The following is a 25,474-nucleotide window of genomic DNA, read 5'->3' on the forward strand; positions in this document are numbered from 1 at the left end:
TAAAATGTTGCTCAACTACAGAAACTAGGTTTCTCTGAGAGCGTTACGTATATTTAATATACAATAATATACAAATCGTGTCATGCGTGGTTATTGTTTTCTACATGAAAATGACTAATTACCTTATAAAGGTTATATGAATATGTCGTACAGTCTATAGTCAACAAAATAGACAGAATATTACTTGGTATCTTGGTAGAAAATTAAAACATTACCATGTACATGGCGGCAGACAAATTATAGGCTGAGTAGACCTACCAAAATCGTAAGTTTTCGCTGTGAAATAAATCGTTGATGAATAGTTATAATATAAAAAAGACTAAACGTGACATTTAGGCTTAGCTAATGTAGACTGTTATGTTACTTGTCCATGGCGAGGGTGTGCAATATGTTTTGTACTATAAACACGCTGTGTCATCTTGAATTTTGATGTTGTGCTGTTAACTTCTTTGACGATTTTGCACTTTCGTTTTCGCGTGGTGTTTATGTTGAAATAGCTAATAGAAAGAATAAGAAAAAATTCTTTGATTAACAACCAAATTCTGTACAAACCTTTTGGAAATCTTAAATACTGGATACTAGTAGAAGTACACCTTTTCCCAATCAATACACCGCAAATTATCTCCATTTTGTGCGCATCGCTAGACACCGGCAGTTATCATTGAGAAGTCAATGGCCTGTGGATATATCCACAGGTTCGCCCGTCCTTTATATGCCGCATTTTGTGTGTCGTTATTGTGGTACAATCTTGCGCAAAATCAGACATACGGAATAAATCCACGGGTTCGCCCGTCCTTTATTGACCGGACTTGTGTCTCTTGCTACTATCGGTACTATTTGCGTAGAATTAAACAGACGGCGGCTATTATTGAAGGGACTAGTCGATAAGGCTCGTGGAAATATCTGCTATTTTTGTTTTTAGCCGTCACCTGTATTGCCAAAGTAGATGTGTTTATTTTCCTTTGGTGTAGGCGAAAAAGTTATGTCTTATTTGTTAACCTTTCTAATGTACCGGTGGGACGTCAATACCATCAATTTAACGTCAGTAACTCATTTTAAATTAATGCAGCCATAACAGTCCACTTATAGCTTTGGGGAAAAATACTCTGGAAACGAGGCGGTGAGGTCGGTTATTTTTTACCGCGCTGGCAACTAGGGATCATCTGGGACCAAAATAGGACCTATTTTCTAAATCTTGTTTAACACACCTGCTTTGGAACAGACGGGTTAATGACGTCATCAAAAGACATTTAAATGATCCTATGCATTTTCTTGATCGGCGTTTAAATTTTTACACAATGGAGGTAACGGGTACTCTAAATTTTCAAGAATTTTTGTGCATTGACTGCTGACGTAATCAAAATTCAAATCACGTTTTTTTTCGCTTTTTTTTGCCTAGTTGGATTTTTTCATGGGCTTATGGACTAGTTTTAACATAGTGTGGTACTACATTCCGGACCTAAATAGCATTTGGTTGATGGTTTGGTTGATGAGAAAAAAGCCATGAACAATTAAAGCACTTCTCCCCTCTAATAGGATCAACATATATGCAAACAATTTTATGAGATTTAAAAGTTTTACACGAATTAGGAAAAGTCCTCAAAGCAATAATCCAAAGTATATCGGCCTACCTGATATTTTTTACGACGATTGTCTTTCTAAATACGAAAAAGCAAAATGTGTTAATACTTGCTGATGATGTTAAGGAAATAAAACTAAAAGCAGATAGGTTAGGAGAATACTTTTGATAGCTTTATTTAACATTATACCTTTTCTCTCTCATCGGAAATTTTGGACTAAAAAATAATTTAAAAAAATTTGTAAAAATTTATACATTTACCATCTGCGATTAGCCAGGCATAGAAATGTGCAACATAGCATATATGCAAGACTTTACCACAGACAGGTTTAACCCAGTAGACAGTGCTAAGCCTAATGGAAATAACCGTGTTTTACTCAGCCGTATTATTTTTGGTATTAACAGTGGCAATACAGGTTTTTCTGAAGAGGACAGACTTCATAAAATCCCTGTGCAATGTAAGCAAAAAACGAAACACAATAATAGAAGATAAATGGCAGGCGTATGAATTTATATTATCTTGTTTTTCAAATTTTTACACAAAAACATGCAATTTTCCTTCTACACACTGTGATTCAAGTCATTGGATAACTGGTATTGGATAAATTTATTCAAAATGTACCCTTCATAATCCACATTTTTAAAGAGATGATGCTGCAACAATCACTAGCAAGAAAAAACTTTATCGATGTATCCAGAAGTTATCCATCTATGCCGCACCACCATGTATAACTGGGGCGTATTCGGGCAATTCAAAAGTTCTTGTTGTTGTTTTTACAATTGCTACTTTAACGCAAAAGATTTTCCTGTCTGGTATAAATGACAAACATAGCTAAATAGATCATCAAAGCACGCATAGGCTCATGCTTGTGTATCAATTGAACAACAAGACCGACCTTTTTAAAAGACATACGTTGTTGCTGTTCTCCTCCTATCTGACCAAGTTCAAGAGACTGTTGTTGTCCTCCCTGCGACATAAAATTATTCTGCATTTGTTCTGGTGACACGTTTTCCATCTGTTGACCTGACTGTGAACCTAACAATATAAAAAAGAGTTTTTAGGTTAGCCAAAATGGACAAACCCTACCGCAGAATTGTTTTCTTAGGAAGGTCTTGCTTTACTTTACTTTACTGTTAAAGGAGGGGCGAACAGCCGCGGGCACGGCTGCTGATTGGAAATTCATGATGCTCGAGTTAATTTCAAGGACCAGATCCGCTGGTCTAGTATTTCCCGTAAAATCTTCACAATTGTTAAGGTTTTGTAATATTTAGTTAGCATCAAATCAAGTGAAAAATGGCTTTAAACAAAAAAGATTTGCTGTTTTCATATTAAAGGGGTAATAAATTAAAGCTGCTTGTTTAAGAAAGGTGAATTTATGGCTTAAAACTTTGCAGCATAACAACACCTTATAATCACACCGTTTTAGTACACAAGTTAAAGATCAAAATAGCAAAAAATGCTATAAGTTGAAGAACTCGACAAAAATATTTTTATTTTTGTTACTAAACTTTGAAACTAATTCATAGGTATAAAGAAAATAAAGATTTGTAAACAAAGCTGAAACCGCCATATTGCAAGTTCGATTTGTTGTTGAAAGTATCCGGTTTTTGTACTTATGGTAAATAGACCTATTTCAATATCGCCTTTTCATGACCAGCCGTGGTGACAAAAATCAAAACATTGCATGGAAAGAGGTTAGTTTAGATAAGTTCAGGACGCAAAGTTGTTTACTAGCTGTTCTAACCTTAGTTATCAACAAATGTTGGTTTTATAATTTTCAACTGCCATATTGAAAGGATCGTAGTGGATACAAGTATATTGAGGGTATTAGTAGTGGTAGTGTGACAAAAAATAATGAATATTTATCGATATTAAGTGTGTATTTATGGCAACTCTAATATTGGCAGCTAGCTATATGGCTAGCTAGCCAACAAACGTCTTTTTTGTTACTCCTACAAAAAGTTTATATTCTATACTGTAAGTTATAAAATGTTTACCTAGTTTACTGAAACTTCATATAACTTATATAATTATAATTTATAATTTACATATATTATAATTATATAGGTTATAATTATTTTCCTAAAAAAGTTACCCAGGTTTTGGCCAGCTATAGGTTGGTTGTTATAGCTAGCATGTACTCAGGGATAATGTGCTGTCCAGCTATGTATCGTTATTATTGTCACACTCCTCTGCTAATATGCTTTAACCTTTCCATTTAGTATACATTTATAATAAACATATTTTGGCTTAACCCAGTGTACTCAGTAATCACAAATTGTTTATTGTTTTGGTTTGTCTGTTCAGGTTCATATTAGTATTGTAGGCTTATGATTTCTTGAACATGTTCAAGAAACGATAAACCTACAATACTAATCACAAATTGTTTATTTTTTCGGTTCTGGCATAAACTAATTTTTTCAGAAGGTGAAGAAACAACTGAAAATGCTGCCGTTCTTACGGAAATATTTTTATCACAGGCCACACATTTATATAAATAAAAATATTAAGTAGGTGTAGTGTTGCTCTATTCTCTAAGAGAATAGATTTAAGATTCTTAAAATTGTTCTTATTCTCTTTGGCAACAAGATGACAACAAGATTAGGCCTCTATCAACTATTTTGAAAATGACAGTGTTAAACTTGTAAGGCGTTTGGGTTATCCTCAGAAAAATAAAACAAAGCCATTTATTAGTTGTAAGGCCGTCTGTATATATTTAAAACTTTCTTAACTTTCTTAGGCCACCGGTTATACGTTATTGTGGTAAATCGATCAAGTATTAAACATATCTAAGAGAGTGCTGTCCAGCTTAAATGGCTAAATGTTATTGCATTGAAACAAAATGTGACTTCAAACAAATCGTGAGCGGTTTTTTCATCTACAATTCTCCTAGCTTTTGAAGAAATCATCATCCCCCCTCCCCTCAAAAATGCCTATTTATTATTATTTCATTAAAATACATAGTTTTCTGTGTATAAAAAATCTATTGCCCTTTTACAGTAGCTTAGATTCGGAAACTCAACAAGTATAATACTATGTTAATTCTATCAGATTTGTCCAGAGCACCCTTTAAAAAAATTATTTTTACAAAGTTGTTGATTTTTGCTTTTACGTACAAATAAATTACAATACCCATAGTTACACCTGGCGTGAAATAACAACCTGGCAATACTTATAAATATAATATTACTGGCAATACTTATAGAAATACTACTTATTGACAGAACATTTTGTGAATTTAAAAAACAACAACAATTAGCTGTAGCTGCAACCGTAACATTCTAACAGGCTAAAACTTTTAAAATAATCAAGGCTAGAGGATACTTATGAGTATTACTTTGGGTGATTGCATTGCTCATATTACATTTTGTTGAATACATAACATGATGAAGACCAATATCCAGTCTAATACTACCAACCCAACATGCTTAGGATAGCCAAGTCATAATGGTATTTACAGATGTTTTTAAAAATAAAAGATATCCAATAATAAAGAATAAAGTGGGTAGCCATCATGTACCCAAAGTAAGGAAACCTTATAAGGAACATGAAGAAGAGAAGAATACATTGGTCTTGTTGGTTGGGGTGAGATTGGATTGTTTTTAGTTTTAAGGAAACAGCGAGTGCAAAAGCAATGATGGCTAGTTCTGCTGTGGTTAATGCTAGTGCATTAACCACGCTACTGGTGGTGGTGTGATGGCTAGATTGCTTGGTGGTACTGATGAAGAGAGAATTAGACATGATAAGGCTTTGGAGAGACTTACAAAGGACAGGGATAGATTTAATAAGGAAAAGGCTCAGATGATTGATGATTAATAAGACTTTGATGAGGGAGAGAGAAAGGCAAGGGATGATTTTCGTGAGTATGATAGTGCTATAAGGGAGTATTATCAGGTTATAGTGGTTAGGTTGTCAGTGTTGAAGGAGCCAAAGTTAAATGACTATTACGTACATAGTAAGAAACAGAAGATTGAAGAGATAGTGTTGTTGCTGGTGGGATTGCGTTATTGGGATATTATTTGTGGAGAAGATAAATGTATGTGAGGATTATGGATATTAGTAAGAGTTTTGAGTTTGAGAGTGTTATTAGTGGTGGTTATGATATTGACGTAGGGTTGGTTAGTGCAAGTTTTATATTTTCATGTTATAATGTTTTTGTGGACAAGGTGGTTTCATTTGGTGGTAAAGAAAAGTTATTGAAGGCCAGATTTTATACGTTTACCGAGCTTATAGAACTTGTTGTGGTTACTAATATTGATAAGCAAAGTGGAAAGGTTAATATTAATGATGACGTTGTTATGCCTAAGTATTTGAGGGAAATGATTTTTAAGCTTGATACTTTGGCTGGCCTTAGGTCTTTGTCGTTTAGATTTAAGGAGTTAAATAGTTGTGATAATTTAGTTGATGGAGTTTGGTGTAGGGATTTATATACTTGACATGCCAGTGGGGGGAGATTCGAATCGTTGTAAATGTGGAACCTAAAAATATTTTGTATAAGAGGTTGTCATGGGCGTAGATTCATTCTTTGAATGTTAGTATTGTTGATGGTAATGGAAATAAAATTAGCATAGATTATCCTATTGATTTATTTATTTATGTAAAACATATTTATACAGGGTGGCTACCGTCAATTTAAAAAATAAACTGTTCTCAATGGAGGCCCTGTGTATAAGATAAATAATGATAAAAATATATATATTTATAATATATAGAATATATGTTATATACATAAATAAATGAGGTTGTTTTACACTTTAGAAAGAAATCTGGGTGAATAAAAAATGCAGAGAAATAAGTTAGTACCTGCGAGAAGCCTTAGGAGATCCTCAGATCAATGAGGTGACCCAAATCAATTGCGTAGTTCGGGTCTTGGGAGTTATCATCGGTGGGAAGAGGTGAAGAAACATTTTGCTGGTGGTCGCTTGCAGGAGTATGAAAATGTGCGGAAGGAAATGTTGTTGGGAGGAATAAATTTGGGTGGTTATTATACGAGAAGTTTGCGTTGTGGATTCATATTAGAACTACTGGAGATATAAAGCTTCCTGGAAGTGGTAGAAGGGTGGAGAACACTTGGGAAGGTGTTACTTTGCAGATAGAGAAGGCTGCTGAGGGTGAGGGAAAGCTGAACGCGCATATGTTTTTGTATATTCACGCACAAATTAATATTATGGGTGAAACATTCTCAAATCCTTTGTATTAAAATGTTTGTGAAGGATTCTTGTACAGCGTTATTTGTGGGACAGATTGGTTGAGGTAAGACTAAGTTATTTTTGGATTTGTGGGGTGGTGAGTTTAATGGTTGTTTTGAATATGTTGTGGTTTTGTGTTCTACTTTGAAGTGGAATAAGACTTATTTGGAAAAAGAATAGTTGTGGACTGATGATTGTGTATTTTTTGGTAGAACCTGGTGATAAGTTGTTCGAAGTTATTGAATTTTTAGTAGGGAATTGAGAGATTGGGAGGTTGTGTTTATGATGGATAACGTTATTACAGATGAAAGGTTGGATAAGGAGAGACAATCGTTGATGAATTTGAGTATTAGTGGTAGACATAGATTACATTCTTTGTGGTCACTGTCCCAGGTTTATTCAGCAATACCAATAAACATTTGACGACAACAGAAGATACTTTTGTATTTTAATTCTTATTAACATTCCGAGGTAAAAATGATTGAAGAGGGAAACAGTGTGCTTGAGGATTGGGGTGGTATTATTAAGAGGTTAAAAGACAATAAACACTCGTGTTTATATATTAGATTGGAGTGTCCCGTTGCTTATTTGTTTATTCAGTAAACTTATTTTTATTTTTGAAAATATTATAGAAATAAAAATGAATGACTTTCTATTATTGATGAGCTTTCAAGTAATAAATTATTTATTGGTCAGTATTAAACACAGAATAAAAAAGTGACTATATAAATATCAAACTTGGACCTTTACTAGTATTGTCTTGTGGTGAACGGACCGTGAGAACACGGGATCAGCGAGGAAGGATCAGCCGTACCTGCATACAATCGCGTGGTTCTAAATCCATGTGTTGGGCTCTGTTCAGATCCCTGGCGTGGGTAGAAATGTCCCATAAACCACCAAAACAAAGAGAAACAAACAAACAAAAAAATAAAAAATAAAAAATCTCCGCACCTTAGGATTAGGTCACAATCCTCTGGGATACGGAAGTTTGCCGAGAAAAGTATTTCCGAGAAGGTAAGGCACCGATAAGATTTTGGAAAAGGTTTATGGCTTCGTGTGGGTTGCTAGCTCAGTGGGAATTTTGCACTCTTATTCAGCAGGTTGTACTTCGGTTTTAATCTTTCTTTCTTACTTAATATTATTAGTCCCTTAGTCCTGCAGACACTCGTATGTTTTTGGAAGGCATTGTTTGACTGAAAATATCTCAAACAACATGACATATATCATTCATATTGCCGTCTGTTTGGTTGATATTAAGCAGATATTCAGCAAGGTAAAATCGGATATCCGTAATTAATCAGTGGAGCGTGTGATATTTGACGACGCGCAGCGGAGTCGAATATAAACAAAGCGAGACTTAATAATTACGATATCCGATTTTACCGCGCTGAATATCTGTTTTATCATGCACTATTGGAAAGGAATCCTTATCTAAAGTGGTGAACCTCTCCATACTTTATTTTGTTTTGTTTTTGTCTTTTTCGTTGTTCTTATTTCTTGTTGTTTTAAAACGTTCGCGATTCAGTTATTTTCAGCTCTTCCTCTGATTGATAATCCTTTGTGTACTACTATCGAGAACAATAAAAGATGGAGTGCGATATAATACATCCTTTGTATGCAACTTTATTTTTAATTAGTTTAAACTCTCCATCTGAATGACTTGCATGTAATTTTTTAAAGGAACTATATATACAAAAGAAATACAAGTGCCGGAGAGACTATCGAATATCTCGAGATATTCGATATCGGATATCTGCTGAGATATTCGACTCTCGGCCAACGACTGCACGAATATCCAAAAATATTCTGTCAGACGCTCCCGCCTAAGGTGCATGATAAAATGCTAATATTATTGTGTACATAAAACAATTGTTGTCAGTGTTCTTGACGTTTATTATAGATCAAACTTAAAAAAAAAACATCGCCAGCTTCATCAATTAATTATATTGACGACGTTTCGGCCGTATGCGGCCATTATCAAGTCATGCTACAAACATTATTACGTAAAAGATTATATTTATTTTATATACATTACGATCGTACGATACAATTATCGTACGATATATCAATCAACAAAGAGGAATAATGGAACAGATGCAATATTTCTATTCAAAGCTTGTTTATCCCTATGGATTAATAAACTCTCCTTCAGCTCTAGATCGTAGTTATTCCTAGCGGTGAAGAGCATTGAAAAATTTTCCAAACAAGGCTTAGACTGACAGTATAATACATGCTCGGATACGGCTGAAAAATAAGGACTTTTGGTCGCTTTTCTGGTTAAAGCTGAGATCCCCATGTGTTCACCGGGTCTTACCTTTAAATGTCTTGCCAATATAGATATCGATGAAACTGGTGATGTTTTTCTTTTACATTTAATTATAACCACACACCAACATCTACAACAATATTTTTTATAGATCCTGTTGCTCTTAATTTTTGTATATTGTTGTATGTTTTCAGGATTTCCATCGATCTCGGTTTTTCCCATGAATTAAATACTTTTTTCAGTTTTTCGATGAGTTCTAAGTGATATTTTTGCTCTACTATAAAAGTTTTTATTGCAGACCAGGCGGTGTTTATGTTGTCCGGTCTGACGATTTTTTTAAGTGTTGATTTTGCGGCTTGTTGCATTTCCTTAACATATTTATATCGAATTGCAATGGTTAAATTTTTGAGTTATCTTATGTAGATTCCGTATATGGAAGCAGAGTTGTTGGTATGACAAAATCTGTTTCTAGATTTATTTTTATAGTGAAGATAGGATTGAAGTATACCCACGCATTTTACCCTTTACTTCCAGCTCGCCGGTTTTAGCTCACCTTATAAGATTCTGGATTTATCGAATCCGAGTGTGTGGGGAGGAGGAGCTATCTACTCGAATATTTCAGTCTAAAAGGGCCTCTAAACTCGTTGCTAAACTCGTTATCGTCTCAAATTATATTAATTTGTAAACGAGACGAAAGTATCTCTCTAGAAAGGACTCACCTCGAAATGGATTGTTTGCACCACCACTGAGAGTTCCCATTTCTACAGGAGTTTGATTTGAACTTCCTATTTCAATTGGAGATTGCCCTCCCATATTTAATTGAGTAGCTGCGCTCATGGTTTGACCAGAGATTCCTGTAAAAATGGCAACACATTAATTTATAAAAATATCTATCAAGTCTTTTAATTTTTGCTTGAAAAATAATTTGATGCGTGCTTATCCAAAAACAAAACCAATATGTGCAGGCTTACCATTGTTATCTGTCATACTTGACTCAGTCAAAGGTGAAGTTGCTTGATTTGGTATTTGTGGAGAACCAGTGTTTGGGTCCAATCCTTCTGTTGCGCCTCCTTGTAAGCCTTGAAACTGATCTGCTGCAGAACTTCCTAAATGAAAAAATTTACACAGTAACACTGTTTGGTAGAACATTTTTGCTATCGTCAAGTTTTAAATTAGTTATCACACGACAGTTACCATTACTGCTAGGTGTGGTAGTACGACTGTACTTGTAATAATGAGTAGGTGTCAAGAGAAAGAAATAAGTATACCTCCTAAACTTCCTAAATTTATTTCCTCTGTTCCGCCTAGTCCTCCTGCGTTACTGAAACTACTTGTACTACTTAGACTGGATAAACCACCAGCGCCAGCTAAACCGGATAAACCTCCAGCTCCTCCTAAACCGGAAAAACTGGATTCACCAATTCCTGGTATGTTGGGTAGATTCGGGGACTCTGTATTGACTTGTTCTTTCTGTCCAACTACACTTACTTGACCCATGCTGCTTTGCGTTGCTTTAGTTATCTCATCTTGAATCTGAGTTAATTCTCGGTTGCTTTCAGATGAAATAAGAGCATTATAGTTCTAAAAAGGATAATCATAGTTATTGTTTACATATTGCACCAGCAGGGAAAAAATAAATCGAATTTTATTCAATACTCTGAGAAAGATGCAACTGCTGTGTGCTCATACAAGAAAACTATGACATGCTAAAGTATCATGTGCTTAGCTCTTTACCTGCATTTCTTGTGATGCTTGTTCCTTGGGAGATAATGATGACGAAGCTGACGATGAAGAACTGCCAGTAGAACTTTTAGATGCCGCTTCATCTTCTCCATCATCGTATGTATCTCCGTTAGAAAATTTTTTCTCCTCTTCGGCCTCCATCGCTAAACGATCTTCCAGTTTCGTGTCTTCTTTATATGATGTTTTTGTAGCCGACTCATCACCACCTAACAGAATTTTTTTTTATCAATTCATTAAGGTGCTTAGGTATGTGCAGAAATACTAAGAGATGTGCAGTGTTCAATAAAATCAAACCTAGAAGGATGGACAAAGAGAAGGAGGTATAATTTCATTTAAAGAAACGTAAATCTATTCATTTTATATTGTTTTTAATTTAAAAGGAAACAGCTCGATGTTAACAACAGGCTGAGCGCTTAGTACAGATAAACTCTTTCCCACATCCGTATAGGCGTAATACCTTTTTCGGAAAAAACTTTATTGCAACAATTTAAATAAGAACAGCTAGTAGCTACTAGTAGTGACTTCCTCAATATATACGTTTGTAGCCAAAATTACTAGTTTGTTTAAGATTTTTACATGGATAGAAAACGTGACAATATATTTATCTTAACCTGTAATATTAGCCGTATTTTTGTGAGTTGAAAAGGGTTGCGCTGCAGCTTTATTTCGGAAAATTCCCGCAGAACTATGACTTGCTGAGTTCCAAATTCAACCTACAATTACGTAAATATGTTTTTTGTATACCAAAAATATAGCTGTCAATAGTTTCTAGTATTTACGATAAAACGCACTTAAAGTCAAATATAATCAATCGATGGATTATTATAGCCAGCGCAGCAGCCTTTGCGATTTCTAATTTTCTTTGAAATGTCTGTTGCTAGCGCAGGTTCAAATTCTCAGTTGTGTGCGATGCTGGACGTTCCATTTTGTTCTTTTGTTTCAGAAAATAGTTCTTTGTGAGAACTGCTAATGCAATTTTGATTTGTATGGGCAATTTTTTTACTGAGAATAGTTGTCCTAAGTTGTGAGGCATGCATAGCTAGCTATTTTAGAATATTTAGCTAAATTCTATTGATTTTTGATTCTGCAATATACGGTTAGATTAAGACATAATAAACAATGTAAATTGTCCTTGATAAAATTGTATGGCTAACGTCTTAGATGCTTTTAGTAATGGGATTGGTAGCACAAAACTTTAAAATTATGTTCTTATTTTTTTTAAAAAATAAAATATTTTATTAGTAGTAAAATCCAACCTCCATGGGACAATCAAGTTTTATTATTTTTAGCGTAGCATAATTCACACGCTAAACCGCTAAAGTTTCATAAAAAAGATCAATTAAAAGAAGAGCCTGTTAAGAAATACCAGAACACAGCCCGTTAGAAATTTAATAGATTAATCTCCTTCTTTATCCACTTAGATTAATCTGTAAATAAAAAACAAGTACATAAATTTTTTCACCTACTTTTGGTCACTGCTTTTGTATGCAGCAAACCCAAAGCATTTCCTAAAAGATATGAAATAATAAAAATTACAGTTGTTTGAAGTCAGGAAGAAATTATCTAGAATAATGTCAACGTTCCTACATTCAAATAATGCCATGCATGCTTGAAGTACGCCTTTCTTGCGCAGTTTTATGCTTAATTTATGATGTGAGAAGGGTGTTCTGGTATCTGCTGTTACAATAAATAAGTAAAAATGAAAAATAAAACTCTTTTGACCGTTTTAAACGTACCAAATAATCCAGTATATATCCTGTTCTGTATATAAACCCATATTTCCGTCCAGTTATAAGCCCACTTGAACGACGAAAAAAAGAAGCTATATTTAGGTTATACGATTATAAGGCAAACTAACATCTTTCACAGAACAATTAATTGCGTCCAAGAAAGTTTTCTTCGTTTTTTTTGTTTTATTTTAGCTTCATACCACACCACTACCAAGCAAAACAAAACAATAACCTGATGCTCGAGCAAAGTGGAAAAACATGTTTTAAAGAAAAGTGAAATGTGACCTATCCAACTATTTTGTTAACATCCTGTAGTTTGCAAGATTAAACACAGAGATAAGTTAATAGATAATCTAAAATAGTCTGGTCAATAGCATGTCAAAGTTAGAAAATAAAAATCAACGTAGGGGATGCAAACGCCACGCCACGCCTCTTATATGCGGGATTTTATGGTATAAAATTTAAGAGATTCATTAAGTGAAATCGTTCGATTTTTAAATTTAATTTCTATAATAGGCTTTTTCGATATGTATTTTTATTTAAGAACTAGATGCGCTTTGAATAAGATATTTAAAGATATGGTGACTGCATATGCGCGTGCTACAAAATAAACCTACGCAATCCAGTTGATACTAGGTCGGATGCAACAGGTGGAGCAGGTTTGGTTCTAACATTCAGCACTGCAGAAAGAAAAGATTTTATCTGTAAAAGTTTGGACGTATGAAAGTTTTTTTTATTACATAATTTACTGTTTTTGTTGTTGTGAAGTTCCTTGAGCATTCAGATGTTTTTTATAAGCAGCTATAAATTTATTAAAGTTTGTATCAAATTTGCTATTACTTCCTAGAAACTACCTAGGGAGAGCTCAAATCTCCCAATCAAGTGATTTAATGGAAATAAAATATGAAAATTATTGTTCATGCAACAAATAGTCACCATGGCAACAGGAATAATGATAAATGAATGACAGTGTGGAGGTGAGGCGTTTTATAAAGAACACCTACTTAGAGGGTGACGAGTTTGAACTTGTTTTCCGCGAATCGCTGACACTGCAAGAAAAAAACGTTGAAGGTGACACGCGAGCGGTGTACATTAACGAAAATCAAAGCAGAAGCAAACTGGTCAAATAGTATAGGTTTTACAATATTTCGGTAGCTAAAAAAGTTAGATACTGTATTACTGTAAAAGACAGGGCCGACGAATTGGATTTGAAGGTGGAGGAGCCATTATAATAACTAAGTAGGCCCCATCATGGTTGGGGCTGCTTTAAAAAATCTTTTGATATTTCTCCAGATTGCCTAAATCGGAATTCAAATTTTAAAGCTTTCGTTAACTGTATTTTGAAACTTTCTAAGATAATTCCTTATTATCTTCAGACTCCGTCAGCCCGGGCCTGTTATGAATAGTACATGTTAAAGGAAGTAAATGCCAGATTTATAAAAGTTTCACTCGTTACCTATACATTGAACAAGAAATGATGTAATGTTCGTGCCAGATGACCAGGGAGCTCGATCATGCTAATCATGAATCACCTTAACTAATGACTAACGTGACAAATGTGACTAGCTGAAATGCACTTACTTAATGCTGCAAGATCAATGGGTGCATGGGTGGCTGGTTTTCCACGAATACTTTTTACGGTTGTCTCCCCATCTCCGTCTTTTTCTGGAATAAGTTCCTCTGCGTTCTTTGGCCGATGGTCTAAACGACCTATAAATAATAAAAATTTTTTATAAAAATATGGTGCTGGAAAGCTCACGAGCGCGCGTTGTTCAAGATATATTTCCACTTGCTGTAATCTAGGAAATCGCATGTTCTGAATATTTTTAATCACGTTAAGTGGACATTTCTTCACTTACCCATTTTCTTTTGAAACTTCAGTACTAAATTATTTAACTTTTTGGCCATTTCAACCATCTTTTTATCCGATTCTTCCTCTAGAGCTGCATTTTCTTTTTCTTTTGTTTCTGCTGATGTCAGCTCTGCAGATATTTCTTTATCCCCTTTGTTGAGATCTGCCACTTCCTTTTCTTTGACATCTGCAACATGTGTATCTTCTTTGCTCTTTGGTTTTTCATGAAATTTTGCAAGCTCAGCAACTTTTTTATCTAATGTTTCTTTCAGATCTGTAGAGGATCGTGTACTTTTATCACCTGAAGAAGTAAAATGTTCAGCCTCTTCTTGATTATGTTCACCCTCTTTATTCCTTGTCTCCTTGGCGGCTTGTTCGGACTCTTTCTCAGCTTTATCTAAGGCTTCTTTGACTTGTTGCTCTCCTGATTTACCTGCTACTATATCAAGCGGTTTCGCAAACACTAAAAAAATGAAAATCTGGTTGCACAACATCATTCTCTGCAATAAGGCCTTCTGGGTTTATAAGTCTAAGTCTATAGTCTAAACTATTTAAATTCTTCTTCTAATTGTTCGATTGACATGTTTGTTGTGTTAGGTAATGTTAAATTGTTCTTTATATTAATAGCGCACAAAGCTTAAGTTTTACGCGTCGAACCTGAGAAAAGCGGAATTGTTTAATTACAATCATAACAAACTGCTGCAGTATATTCTTGTCTCTTAGTTTGTTGCTTAAATCTAAAAAAGTTTTTATCAGAACAATTAGCAAAAACGTGACACCATGGAACTTTCTTCCAGCAAAAATGAAATCACATACAGTTTAGTTCTCACCCACAAAATTTTAATACGAAATATGAAAAAGCCATTAGCTTTCACAACAGCCTTTAGTGGAGTCCAATTCCACAAAAATTTGATTTTTCAGTATATTGCATGTGGTCTTTTTCCCACAAAAGTTTACACAAAAGTTTAAAAAACAGCAGTTTGCAACACAAACAAAAACACACAACCTCTCATCCTCTCATAAATTACAATAAAGTCAAAAACCCATGTAAATAACCTGGCATTTTACATGTAGGCTGACAAAAGTTAAACAGGATGTCAGAAACAAAACAATAAAAAATAAATTAACACACACGCTTTAAATTCTGAAAAAAAATTATTCCACTTGTCATATGCATGTGGTCCCTTTGTAAGTTTACAGGAAATGTGAAAAGAAATATAAAATACTTCTGCAAAAGTTCAAGTCTTTAAAGATTTTGTAGGTAACTAGCTAGCTTGTTACATCATAATTCCTGCTCATAAAAGAAAAGAAGTTTGGAAACTAAGGTAATAATTAAAAAAGAGGAAAACTAATAATTAAAGTAAGTAAAGTAATAATTAAAAAAGACGAAAACTAACTAATAATTAAAAAAGAGGAATAACAATAAAGACATAGGTTAGAGCTAGCCATGGGATGAAGAGCAGGCATTGGAGGCTTACATTAGCTAAGACCCCCATTTAAATATACTTAAACTGGAAACACTTAGCTAAAACTAAAGCTAGCTATTTATGCTTAGTAAAACACATATAAAGAGAACCAATAGTAATGTAAAAATACTAACATTACAGTGAGCAGAAAGTTTGTTCTGCCTGGATTGTGAAAACGGCCTGTTTATAAACAGGACGGCCGGATTATGTACGCATGGCCCGATTATGTTTTTTTGCTCTAGTTATGTTGTGGTTGTACGCTGGCCCGGCAGACTGTGATTGGCATTTTCTCCGAACTATTGTGAATGAAACATTCACGAATTATTGTCACAGAATGACGGATTTCGTGCTCTATGTACCCGAGGAAGTTTATTTTATGTTTTTCAACACCTTTTATACCAAATAACTAATTTTAAAGCTGTGAATTTTGTTTGCAAAAGAGGTTTTGACTTTGAAGCTAGAATCTGTGTTGTTTTTCTCTCCCATGTTAAACATTATAATTTGTATATAACACAATGTTTAAACCTCTAATACATTGGAGCACAACTGATCGTTATTTAAAATTTGTTTTGATTTTCCCAACCACACATTGTTCTTGAAAGTTTTAGTTCTATAAGTGATATAATATAAAAGTGTTGTACGTACATAAACCGGCCTGTCCTGATTATGTTGACTTTATAAGTGCCAAATAATATTTTTTAAACTGTGGTAAGTAATAAGGGGCCTGTCCTGATTATATTGCCCTGATTATGTATTTTCTGCCCTGTTCTTAACCGGGGCAAGCTGCCGTACATAATAAGGGCAGCGTTTATTATCCGGGCAGAACAAGTTCAACAAATGTTCTTCCCGGATTGCAAAAACGGCATGTAGCATTTTCAATTTTAGGACAAACACATTAGTTACGCACCAGGGGACACATTAATTATGCAACAAAATGTAAACAAATATGGTGGCTTGGTTTTTTTAAAAAAAAAGCGGTAAAATATAAAACTTCAAGAATTTGAGGCTTTTTTGGAAAATGCCAGTGTGCTTGCTCTAGTGACATAAAAACTATACGTCTGAAAACATCAAAGTTCTTACTATTTGTGATTTTAAACCAATTTAAACTCTAGCCTCTATTTTCTACTTCTAACTTTACTACTTTACTTCTAGCTCTAGCTACCACTTCTTACTTCATTTCTTTGACTTTTCTTTTTCTGAATTACTTTTTGCACTTTTTTCAAGACGAAGGGACAGTTCTTTTATTGCTGTTTTTTTCGGTGTCGAGGGACACCATTTTTGTAAAGAAAGCTGTTAAATTTATTTTAGCAAATCAAGTCGCTCCATTTTCATCATGTGATGTAAACAAAGTAAACCCGCTAGCAAAATGGATATAACGTTTTCGGGATTTCATAGAAAATTTCGGCTACATCAAAGGAAAATGAACACATCCACTTTGCCTGTCACAGAAAGACGGACACACTCCCCGTATTATTATAAGAGACTAGTCGATAAAGCCCGTGGAAAAATCCACTAAGGCAGAATAAAAATGAAAAAGAGAAGCGTCATTTGGATTTCATGACGTCAGCAACCCAACCACACAAAAAGTATTTAAAACCTTGTTTTCACGTTGCATCTGTTGTGTATCTTAAAGCGCTGATCAAGAAAATGTATATGATTATTTGATTTTGATGAACGGTTAATGAGATATTAGGGTTTAAAGATTTTGCTGACGTCAGCAATGGCCCGTCAAAACCAATTTTTTTTTTAAAAAAAAAATTGTATACCGGTTGCCTTCATCTTATAGATCTAGAAGCGCTGATCAAGAAAATGTATAGGATCATGTGCTTTTGACAAACGGTTGCAGAGGTATTGGGGTTTATAGGTTATTCAATGACGTCATAAACCTGTCTCTTCCAAAACAGATTTGGGGATGCAGGTTTGGAAAATTACCCAAATTGGTCTTAGGTGGTCCCTAGTTACCTATGCGGTGAAAAATCATTGACGTCACTACCTCGTTTCCAAGTTATTTGACCTCAAAGTTTTAGGTGCACTGTAACGGCTTCATTAATTTAATATATGATATTGAAGTTAAAGTAGTAGACATAACTTTTTCGGCTACATCAAAGAAAAATGAACACATCCACTCTGCCTGTTACAGACACACACACAGACACAATTCAAATTATTATAGAGACTAGTCGATAAGGCCCATGGAAAAATCAACTTAGGCAAAAGGCTATTAAAAAAAAAGTTGCTTTAGATATTTTGCTGATGTAAGCAATGCATATACAAAAAAATGTTCTTAAAATTTTACACAAAATGTCAAATGTCAAATCTTACACAAAATAAAATAGAACAGCTTGCAAGGTGCAAAATCTAGTTGATAAAAAGTTACAACAACGACACTCACAACATACACTCACAACATCGACACTCCAAACACCAATACTCACAAACCTGACAGTAGGAACACCAACAGTCACAACACGGATAATAACAATGTCAGAAATAACGCATCTCAAATAGGTACATCTTATAAGTGATTATGTTGAAAACCCTCAGTAGTATATTCTAAAATGTCAAAAAGTTGGCCTGCAAGAGTTAGCACAAATCAACAAAAATAAGTTCTTTACACATTTTAAATATTGTCTTTCTCTTAAAAGCTTATACAAAAATATGAAAAAGCCATAGTTTAGAAAACATTAAATGTAAATCTACAAAATCAGTCATTTCAGTTGCATACCATTCTCTATCACAAAAATTTACACAAAATGTAAAAATCGACCAGTTAAAAACACAAAAATTTTTCTTTTTTAGCATGATGATCCGTACTGCGCTTTACCAACAATTCTGAACCTAAATGTGAAAAAATCAATCACCAAAGAATAAACTTGAATTTAAAAAGAAAGGTCATTTGTTTACTTTTTAGCGGTACTGGCTGGATGCTAGGATTTGGTAAAGAAATGTCTTTATTGTAGATTTCTTCTAACAGGGACATCGTTGGGGTTATAAACTATTATCGAGTGTAGGTTGATGGCTTCTGATTTATTTGAATTCATTAAGAATGCCTCGTTTGAAGAAATGAACTGATAATTACTTTGCTTCACCTAGCACCCCAATCTTTTTCCCTGCCACGCAAATGCGAAATCCGAAAGAGCTTACCACTGAAAATGTAAACAACAGAATTTATCTACTATCCTGCAAAAGTTTAAGTCTTTGAAAGACTTTGTAGGTAGCTAGCTAGCCTTGTTACATCATAATTCGTGCTCATAAAAGAAGAGGAATTTGGAAATTATAGTAGTAAGCTATAGATAATAAAAAAAAGGAATAACAACATGGTTAGAGCTAGCCATGGGAGGGGAGCTGGACTTGGAGGCTAACATTAGCTAATTAACAGTAGCTAAGACACCCAGTTAAATATACTTAAACTGGGAACACTAAGCTAAAACTAAAGCTAGCTATTTATGCTTAGTAGAACACATATAAAGAGAAGCAATAGCAATGTAAAATTAGTAACATTACAGTTCAACAAACCAAAGTTTTCCCTTTTTTAGTCAGCCAACAGCTTTATGTAGCATATGGAATTTTAGTACAATACATTAGTTATGCGCCAGGGCACATGAATTATGCAACAAAATGCAAACAAATATGGCTACATTCGCGGTAAAATATAAAAATGTGGCTTTTTCTGGGAAATGCGAGTGTGCTTGATCCATGACATAAAAACCAAACGTCTAAAAATATCAAAGCTCTTACTATTTGTGATTTCAAATCCACTTTAAACTCTAGCCTTTGTTTTCTACTTTTAACTTTACTTTACATCTAGCTCCACTTCTCACTTCACTTTTTTACTTCTTCACTTGGTCTCTTTTCTTTTTAAATACATAGCTATCCTTTTTTAAACCACATTCTTTCCTTTTTTTCAAGGTAAATGGATCGTTCTTTTGTGCTTTTTTTTGGTGGCCTTTATTTTCTACTTCTAAATTTACTTTACTTATAGCTCCATGTAGCTCCACTTTCACTTCCAACTTCAATTTTCTACTTCTTCACTTGGACTTTTTCTTTTTAAACCACTTTTTTGAACCACTTATTATACTTTTTTTAAGATCGTTCTTTTGTGGGTTTCTTTGGTGGCGAGAGGACACTATTTTTCGAAAGTTAGCCGTTAAATTTATTTCAGCAAATCAAATTGAGTCGTTTTCATCACGTGATGTAAACAAAGTAAACAAGCTAGCAATATAGACATAATTTTTTCGGCGACTACAAAGAAAATTTCGGCAACATCAAAGGAAAATGACGATATCAACTTCGCCTGTCACAGACAGACGGACACACTTAGCGTATTATTAGTCGATAAAACCCGTGAAAAAATCCACTTAGGCAGAAGGAAGGACAATGGGAAAGATCTGTCATATAATTTTATTGACGTCAGGAAATATTTTAGCATATTGCACACTGCCCTTTGCCAAAAAAATAAATCTGAAAATGACAAAAACGTAGGTGTGAAGGTGTAATCCCTAATTCAGCAAAAATGTTCTTAAAATCTTACACAAAATGTCAATGTCAAATGATCGCATTAAATCCCACACACAAAACTTACACAAAATGTAAAGAAAAACAGCTTGCAAGGTGTAAAATCTAGTTGATAGAAATTTACAACGACACTCACATAACCGACATTAACAACACTTACAGTTACAATACCGACAGCCACAACATATTATGTGACTACAGTATGTTTAAAACCTTCAATATTTTAATCTTAGGTGTCAAAAAGGAAGGCTTCCAAGATTAAGCACATATCTATGAAAATAAGTTCTTACACATTTTACACATTGTCTTTTCCCCATATGCTTATACAACAATATCAAAAAGCCATAGTTTGGAAAACATCAAATTTAAATGTCGAAAATCATTTATCCGGTTGTATACCTTCCTTTCCCGCAAAAATATACACAAAATGTAAAACTTATGCAGTTAATTTTTGTCTGATGATCCATACTCCACTTTACTAAACATTTTAATCTTAAATGTCAAAAAAGCAATGAGCAAGGAGTAAATTAGGAATAAAAAAAGATCATTATTTTGGAAGGCATTGTATACGGTCCACTCTTACAAAAGTTTACACAAAATGTAAAATAATTCGGTTTTTAAAGAAAAAAAAATCAACAAAAATCAGTTCATTCAGCATGTTGTATTTTGCCATTACCCATAAATTTTCAACAAAAAGGTTATGAAACACATCAAATTATAGAATAATTAGTCATTTCGGTCTAATAGTTTCAGTGACAACATAAAGTAATTTTTTTATCACCACCAAACAATTATTACTACAGAATTTTGTAAAATTTTCAACAAAAACAAAAATTTGAAACCATGAAATTTTCTTCCAATAAAAATGACATCACATAATTTTCCCAACAAAAGTTTATAATACAAATTATTAACTGATAGCTATTTTCAACCGGTTAATACGGGAAATCCGTAGCGCTGATTGGATAAAAAGCCTTAACAATGGGCTTTATACAGCACGGTATAACTTTTAACCTCTTAGAAACCATAATGGTAGCTATAAATGTAAACAAATAACATTGCCAGAGAATCGTGAAAACATAGCTAGATACAAGTCTTCATATTTTACTTTAATAACTATATTTTTACAAAACAGCTTTTTTTAAAGCTACAAAAAACAACAACATGATCGATTTAAGTGTCATTGAAGAACTGAAAAGTAATTTCGATTTTTTCAATCTTTACATAATCAGTTTGAACAAAAAATGTCCTTTGCAAAACATCACAAACACTACATCCATCATCAAGAAATGTTGATAATTTTAAATCCATGTTTGATGGTGCACACATAAATAACTGCGTTTTTAATATAAACATTCATCAGCACAATGAGCAACAAGCAAAAAGACGTCGAATTTGTGTGATAGACTCTTCTTCTGACAAAGAAAAAACTTTGGTTCAAAAAACGTTAAAAAAAGTTCTATATATAGTTATTCGAATGTTTTGTTTTCTCTTTGTACATGTATTTGAAAAATTGAAACAATGAAATTCTAATCGAACGTTTTCTTTTTTTAACAAAACCTGGTTTTGTCACAAGTGAATCTTTAGAAAATAATCCTGGTTTCTACAAACATTTGGAAAATAGTTAATATACTCGGTCAGCGTATCGACCTCGCAAGCTCAGTCTATACTTTTGACCTGGGGTAATATTTCTCGGTATAGATAGACAAAACAGTTTATATTGTATTAATGTAAAAAGACATCAGCTTACACAACATCTTACAATGAATAGTAATTCTAAAAAAATTTGTTCTTTCAGTATATTGCATGTGGTCTATTTCCATAAATGTTTACACAAAATTTCAAATAACAGCATTTTGCAACACAAACAATATAAACAGAAAACCATACCATCATCTCATAAATTTTTTAACCCAAAGTCATAAGCCCACGTAAGTTCCAATCTTATGTTAATAACCCCTATAAAAATAACTTGACATCTTACACGTAGGCTGACAAAAGTGTAACATAATGTCAGAAACAAAACACTAAAAAACAAACACACGCATTGCCATATTGCATGTGGTCTCCTTGTAAAGTTTACAGGTAATGTGAAAAAAATTATAATCTGTGAGCATACCAATGAGTCACACTATTCTAAAAGTTCAAGAAAGATTTTGTAGCCAGCTTGTTACATCATAATTCGTGTTCAAAAAGAAGAGAAGCTTGACTACTAAGGTAGCTATAAATACCTAAAAAAGAGGAATAATATAACATAACTCATAGCTTAGAGCTAGCTATGAGATGGAGTCTCTTGAAGCTAACAGTAGCTAAAACACTTAAGCTGGGAAGACTCTAGTTACGTCTATAGCTAGCTATATATGCTTAGTAAAACACATATAAAGGAAAACAATAGCAATGCAAAAATAATGACATTTGCAGTAGACCTTTTTACTGATAGTGCTACCATTTTTAAATTTATGACTGTGCAATGTATCTTATGTAGTTTCGGCGGAGGTTACTTACTGTAAATATTGGTAAGAAAATGTCTAACAATGGTGTATTCATCATCATCATCATCATCATCATCATCATCATTCTCGGCTTAACGTCCGTTTTCCATGCTAGCATGGGTTGGACGGGGTATATTAATGACCCTCTTCCAATCTGATCTAGACTGTGTTAGATCTAAACTCAACTTCCTCTCTATCAAGTCTGTCCTTATAACCTCCTGCCAAGTCTTTCTCGGTCTGCCTCTGGGCTTTGCCCCAGGAACTATCAAGTCTCTACACTTTCTTACCCAATTATCCTCCTCCATTCTTTCCAAGTGCCCCAGCCAATTCAATCTTCTTATCTGGATAACATCTTTAATTCTACAGAGACTTAGCCTGCTTCTTAGCTCATCTGAACTCTTTCTGTCTCTCAGACTGGCGTTACACATCCACCTAACTATTCTCATATCATTCCTTTGTAAACGATCAAGATCTTCCTGCTTCACTGCCCATGTCTCACTACCGCACAACATAACACTTCTTACACAGGCCTCATACAACCTACCTTTTACCTCAATTGACAGGACTCTGCTCTCAACTTTTTCCAAGCAGAACCTATCCTGCAAGTAACACTTCTTCCAACACCCCCTTCACTGCTAAAGCAATATTTAAACTTATTTTATCTAATTCAAGTGGAAGCAATATTTTAAAACATATTATTTAATTCTAATGAAATAAAGTTGTTGTTTTTTCCGAAATAAGATGCAGTAAAGATAGCGTGATAAACTTAGTAAACAAAACAAAGTTTATTTTTAAAGTTTTTTTATGATATAAAAGGCATAATAACGTGAATAATATTTGTTAAATAAATACTTGTTAAATATTTGTTAGAGTTAAGGTAGATGTAATCAACAGCTAACATAAAAATAATAAAACAAAAGTAGTTACAGTGATGTTTTCCCTGTCCCTGTGTACTGACTGGCAAGACTAACTAAAGCTAACTGGCTTAAACTACACCTACCTTTCGTCAGCTACCTAGTTAGCTAACTAAAGGAATTATGCTCCACTCTTTTCCTAAAACAACATATTACGGAGCCAACTCGTGTTACTGAAAATAGTAGCACTCTTATAGACTTGATACTTTCTAACAGTTCTTGTATTTCTAAAACTGGTGTCATGGATTTAGGCATCAGTGATCACAATTTAGTTTATGTGATCAGAAAATTCAAAAGGCCAAAATTTGAACCTAAAACATGCAAGGTTCGTAGCTACAAGAACTTCAGTGAAGAGGCTTTTCTGAAGGACCTCAGGAATTTAGACTGGTCATATTTTAATAATTATGATGACCTTGATGAAGCATGTGAGAAACTGAATAAAAATGTTAAAAAAGTGGCTGACAAACATGCCCCTTTCAAAACACATAGATTTTCTGGCCGTGTTGAGGCATGGGTCACTGATGAATTAATAATACATCAAAGAAAGAGACTTCTTGAAACGGAAAGCATCAAAAACAAAATTCATCATAGACTGGGGAAGCTTTCAAACAAAAAAGGAACCAGGTAATAGGTCTCAAAAATCGACTTAAAAATGAGTACTATAATGACGTTTTGCAGGACTTTCAAAAACGGCCAAAACAACTTTGGAAAACCCTAAAAAAACTGGTTCCTGATAAGTCAGGCAATACTACCTCGATAAAACGAGTAGTCCAAAACGATGGTACAGAAACTTCTCACCCAAAAGAAATTTCCAACACATTCAATTCATTTTTTGTCAGTTGTGGTGCCTAACTAGCCTCTAAATTTTCTTCTGACACTACTAATGTTAATCCACCTGTTAGCGGACACGATTTTCGGTGGGCTCGTATTGAGACCAAAAGTGTCGAAAAAATAATTAGTTCACTAAAACTTAATAAAGCTACAGGCTTGGACGGAATTGGTTCACGACTGCTAAAAGCAGGTTCGTCAGTTTTAAGTATTTATTTATCAAGTCTTTTCAACAAATCTTTATTTACTGGTTATGTACCTAAATGTTGGAAGACTAAAAGGGTCTCGCCTATTTTTAAAAGTGGCGATCCTACTAATTATCGGCCTATCTCCATTTTGCCAATTCCTATGAAAATTTTTGAAAAGTTAGTGCATGAGCAAATGTCTCATTTTATTTCTGAGCACAACTTCCTGAATGACAGACAGTCCGGATTTCGAAAACTCTTTTCCACAGAAACTGCAGTAGTCGATGTCTCTGATTTTATTTTTACTGAGCTCGACCAACATAACTTTGTTTGTGTTGTGCTCATTGACCTTAAAAAAGCTTTTGACACTGTTGATCATAAAATTTTGTTAAAAAAACTTTGGTGTTTTGGCATCAGAGATGCTGCCTTTGACTGGTTCGAGTCCTACTTAACGGGCCGAATGCAGCTGACTCTTGTAAACAACACAGGATCAGATCTGCTTCATGAAGACGCTTTTGGGGTGCCGCAGGGATCTGTGTTGGGGCCCCTGCTCTTTCTTTTGTATATTGATGACTTAAAATCTGTCATCAATTCAAACTACCACCATCTATATGCAGATGATACAATAATTATTTCGTCTCATAAAAACTTGGATACCCTTGTCTCCCAGGTCGAGTTAAAACTTTCGCAAGTCGACCTCTGGCTGAATAATAA

At 34.0% G+C, this 25,474-nt stretch overlaps 1 protein-coding gene across 5 annotated transcripts in view; it reads right to left on the reverse strand.

Moving 5' to 3' along the window:
• The window catches only part of LOC130622762 (protein PopA1-like), a 32,430-nt gene continuing 6,956 nt past the window's right edge, over positions 1-25,474 (reverse strand). For 2 of the 5 annotated variants that reach the window (XM_057438260.1, XM_057438261.1), the window contains exons 2-14: positions 14,368-14,823; positions 14,090-14,218; positions 13,513-13,557; positions 13,126-13,188; positions 12,245-12,286; positions 10,770-10,984; positions 10,304-10,616; positions 10,007-10,141; positions 9,755-9,889; positions 2,476-2,615; positions 1,770-1,796; positions 1,632-1,658; positions 1-497 (exon numbers count right to left, since the gene is read on the reverse strand). In XM_057438260.1, coding sequence (XP_057294243.1) covers positions 441-497; positions 1,632-1,658; positions 1,770-1,796; positions 2,476-2,615; positions 9,755-9,889; positions 10,007-10,141; positions 10,304-10,616; positions 10,770-10,984; positions 12,245-12,286; positions 13,126-13,188; positions 13,513-13,557; positions 14,090-14,218; positions 14,368-14,823 — 1,784 coding nt within the window. In that variant the 3' untranslated portion in view covers positions 1-440. The remainder of the gene's footprint in view (positions 498-1,631; positions 1,659-1,769; positions 1,797-2,475; positions 2,616-9,754; positions 9,890-10,006; positions 10,142-10,303; positions 10,617-10,769; positions 10,985-12,244; positions 12,287-13,125; positions 13,189-13,512; positions 13,558-14,089; positions 14,219-14,367; positions 14,824-25,474) is intronic. The other 3 variants (XM_057438264.1, XM_057438262.1, XM_057438263.1) reach the window with 3 other exon arrangements.

This window comes from Hydractinia symbiolongicarpus, chromosome 12 (assembly GCF_029227915.1).
Source record: "Hydractinia symbiolongicarpus strain clone_291-10 chromosome 12, HSymV2.1, whole genome shotgun sequence".
Taxonomy (NCBI): Eukaryota; Metazoa; Cnidaria; class Hydrozoa; order Anthoathecata; family Hydractiniidae; genus Hydractinia; species Hydractinia symbiolongicarpus.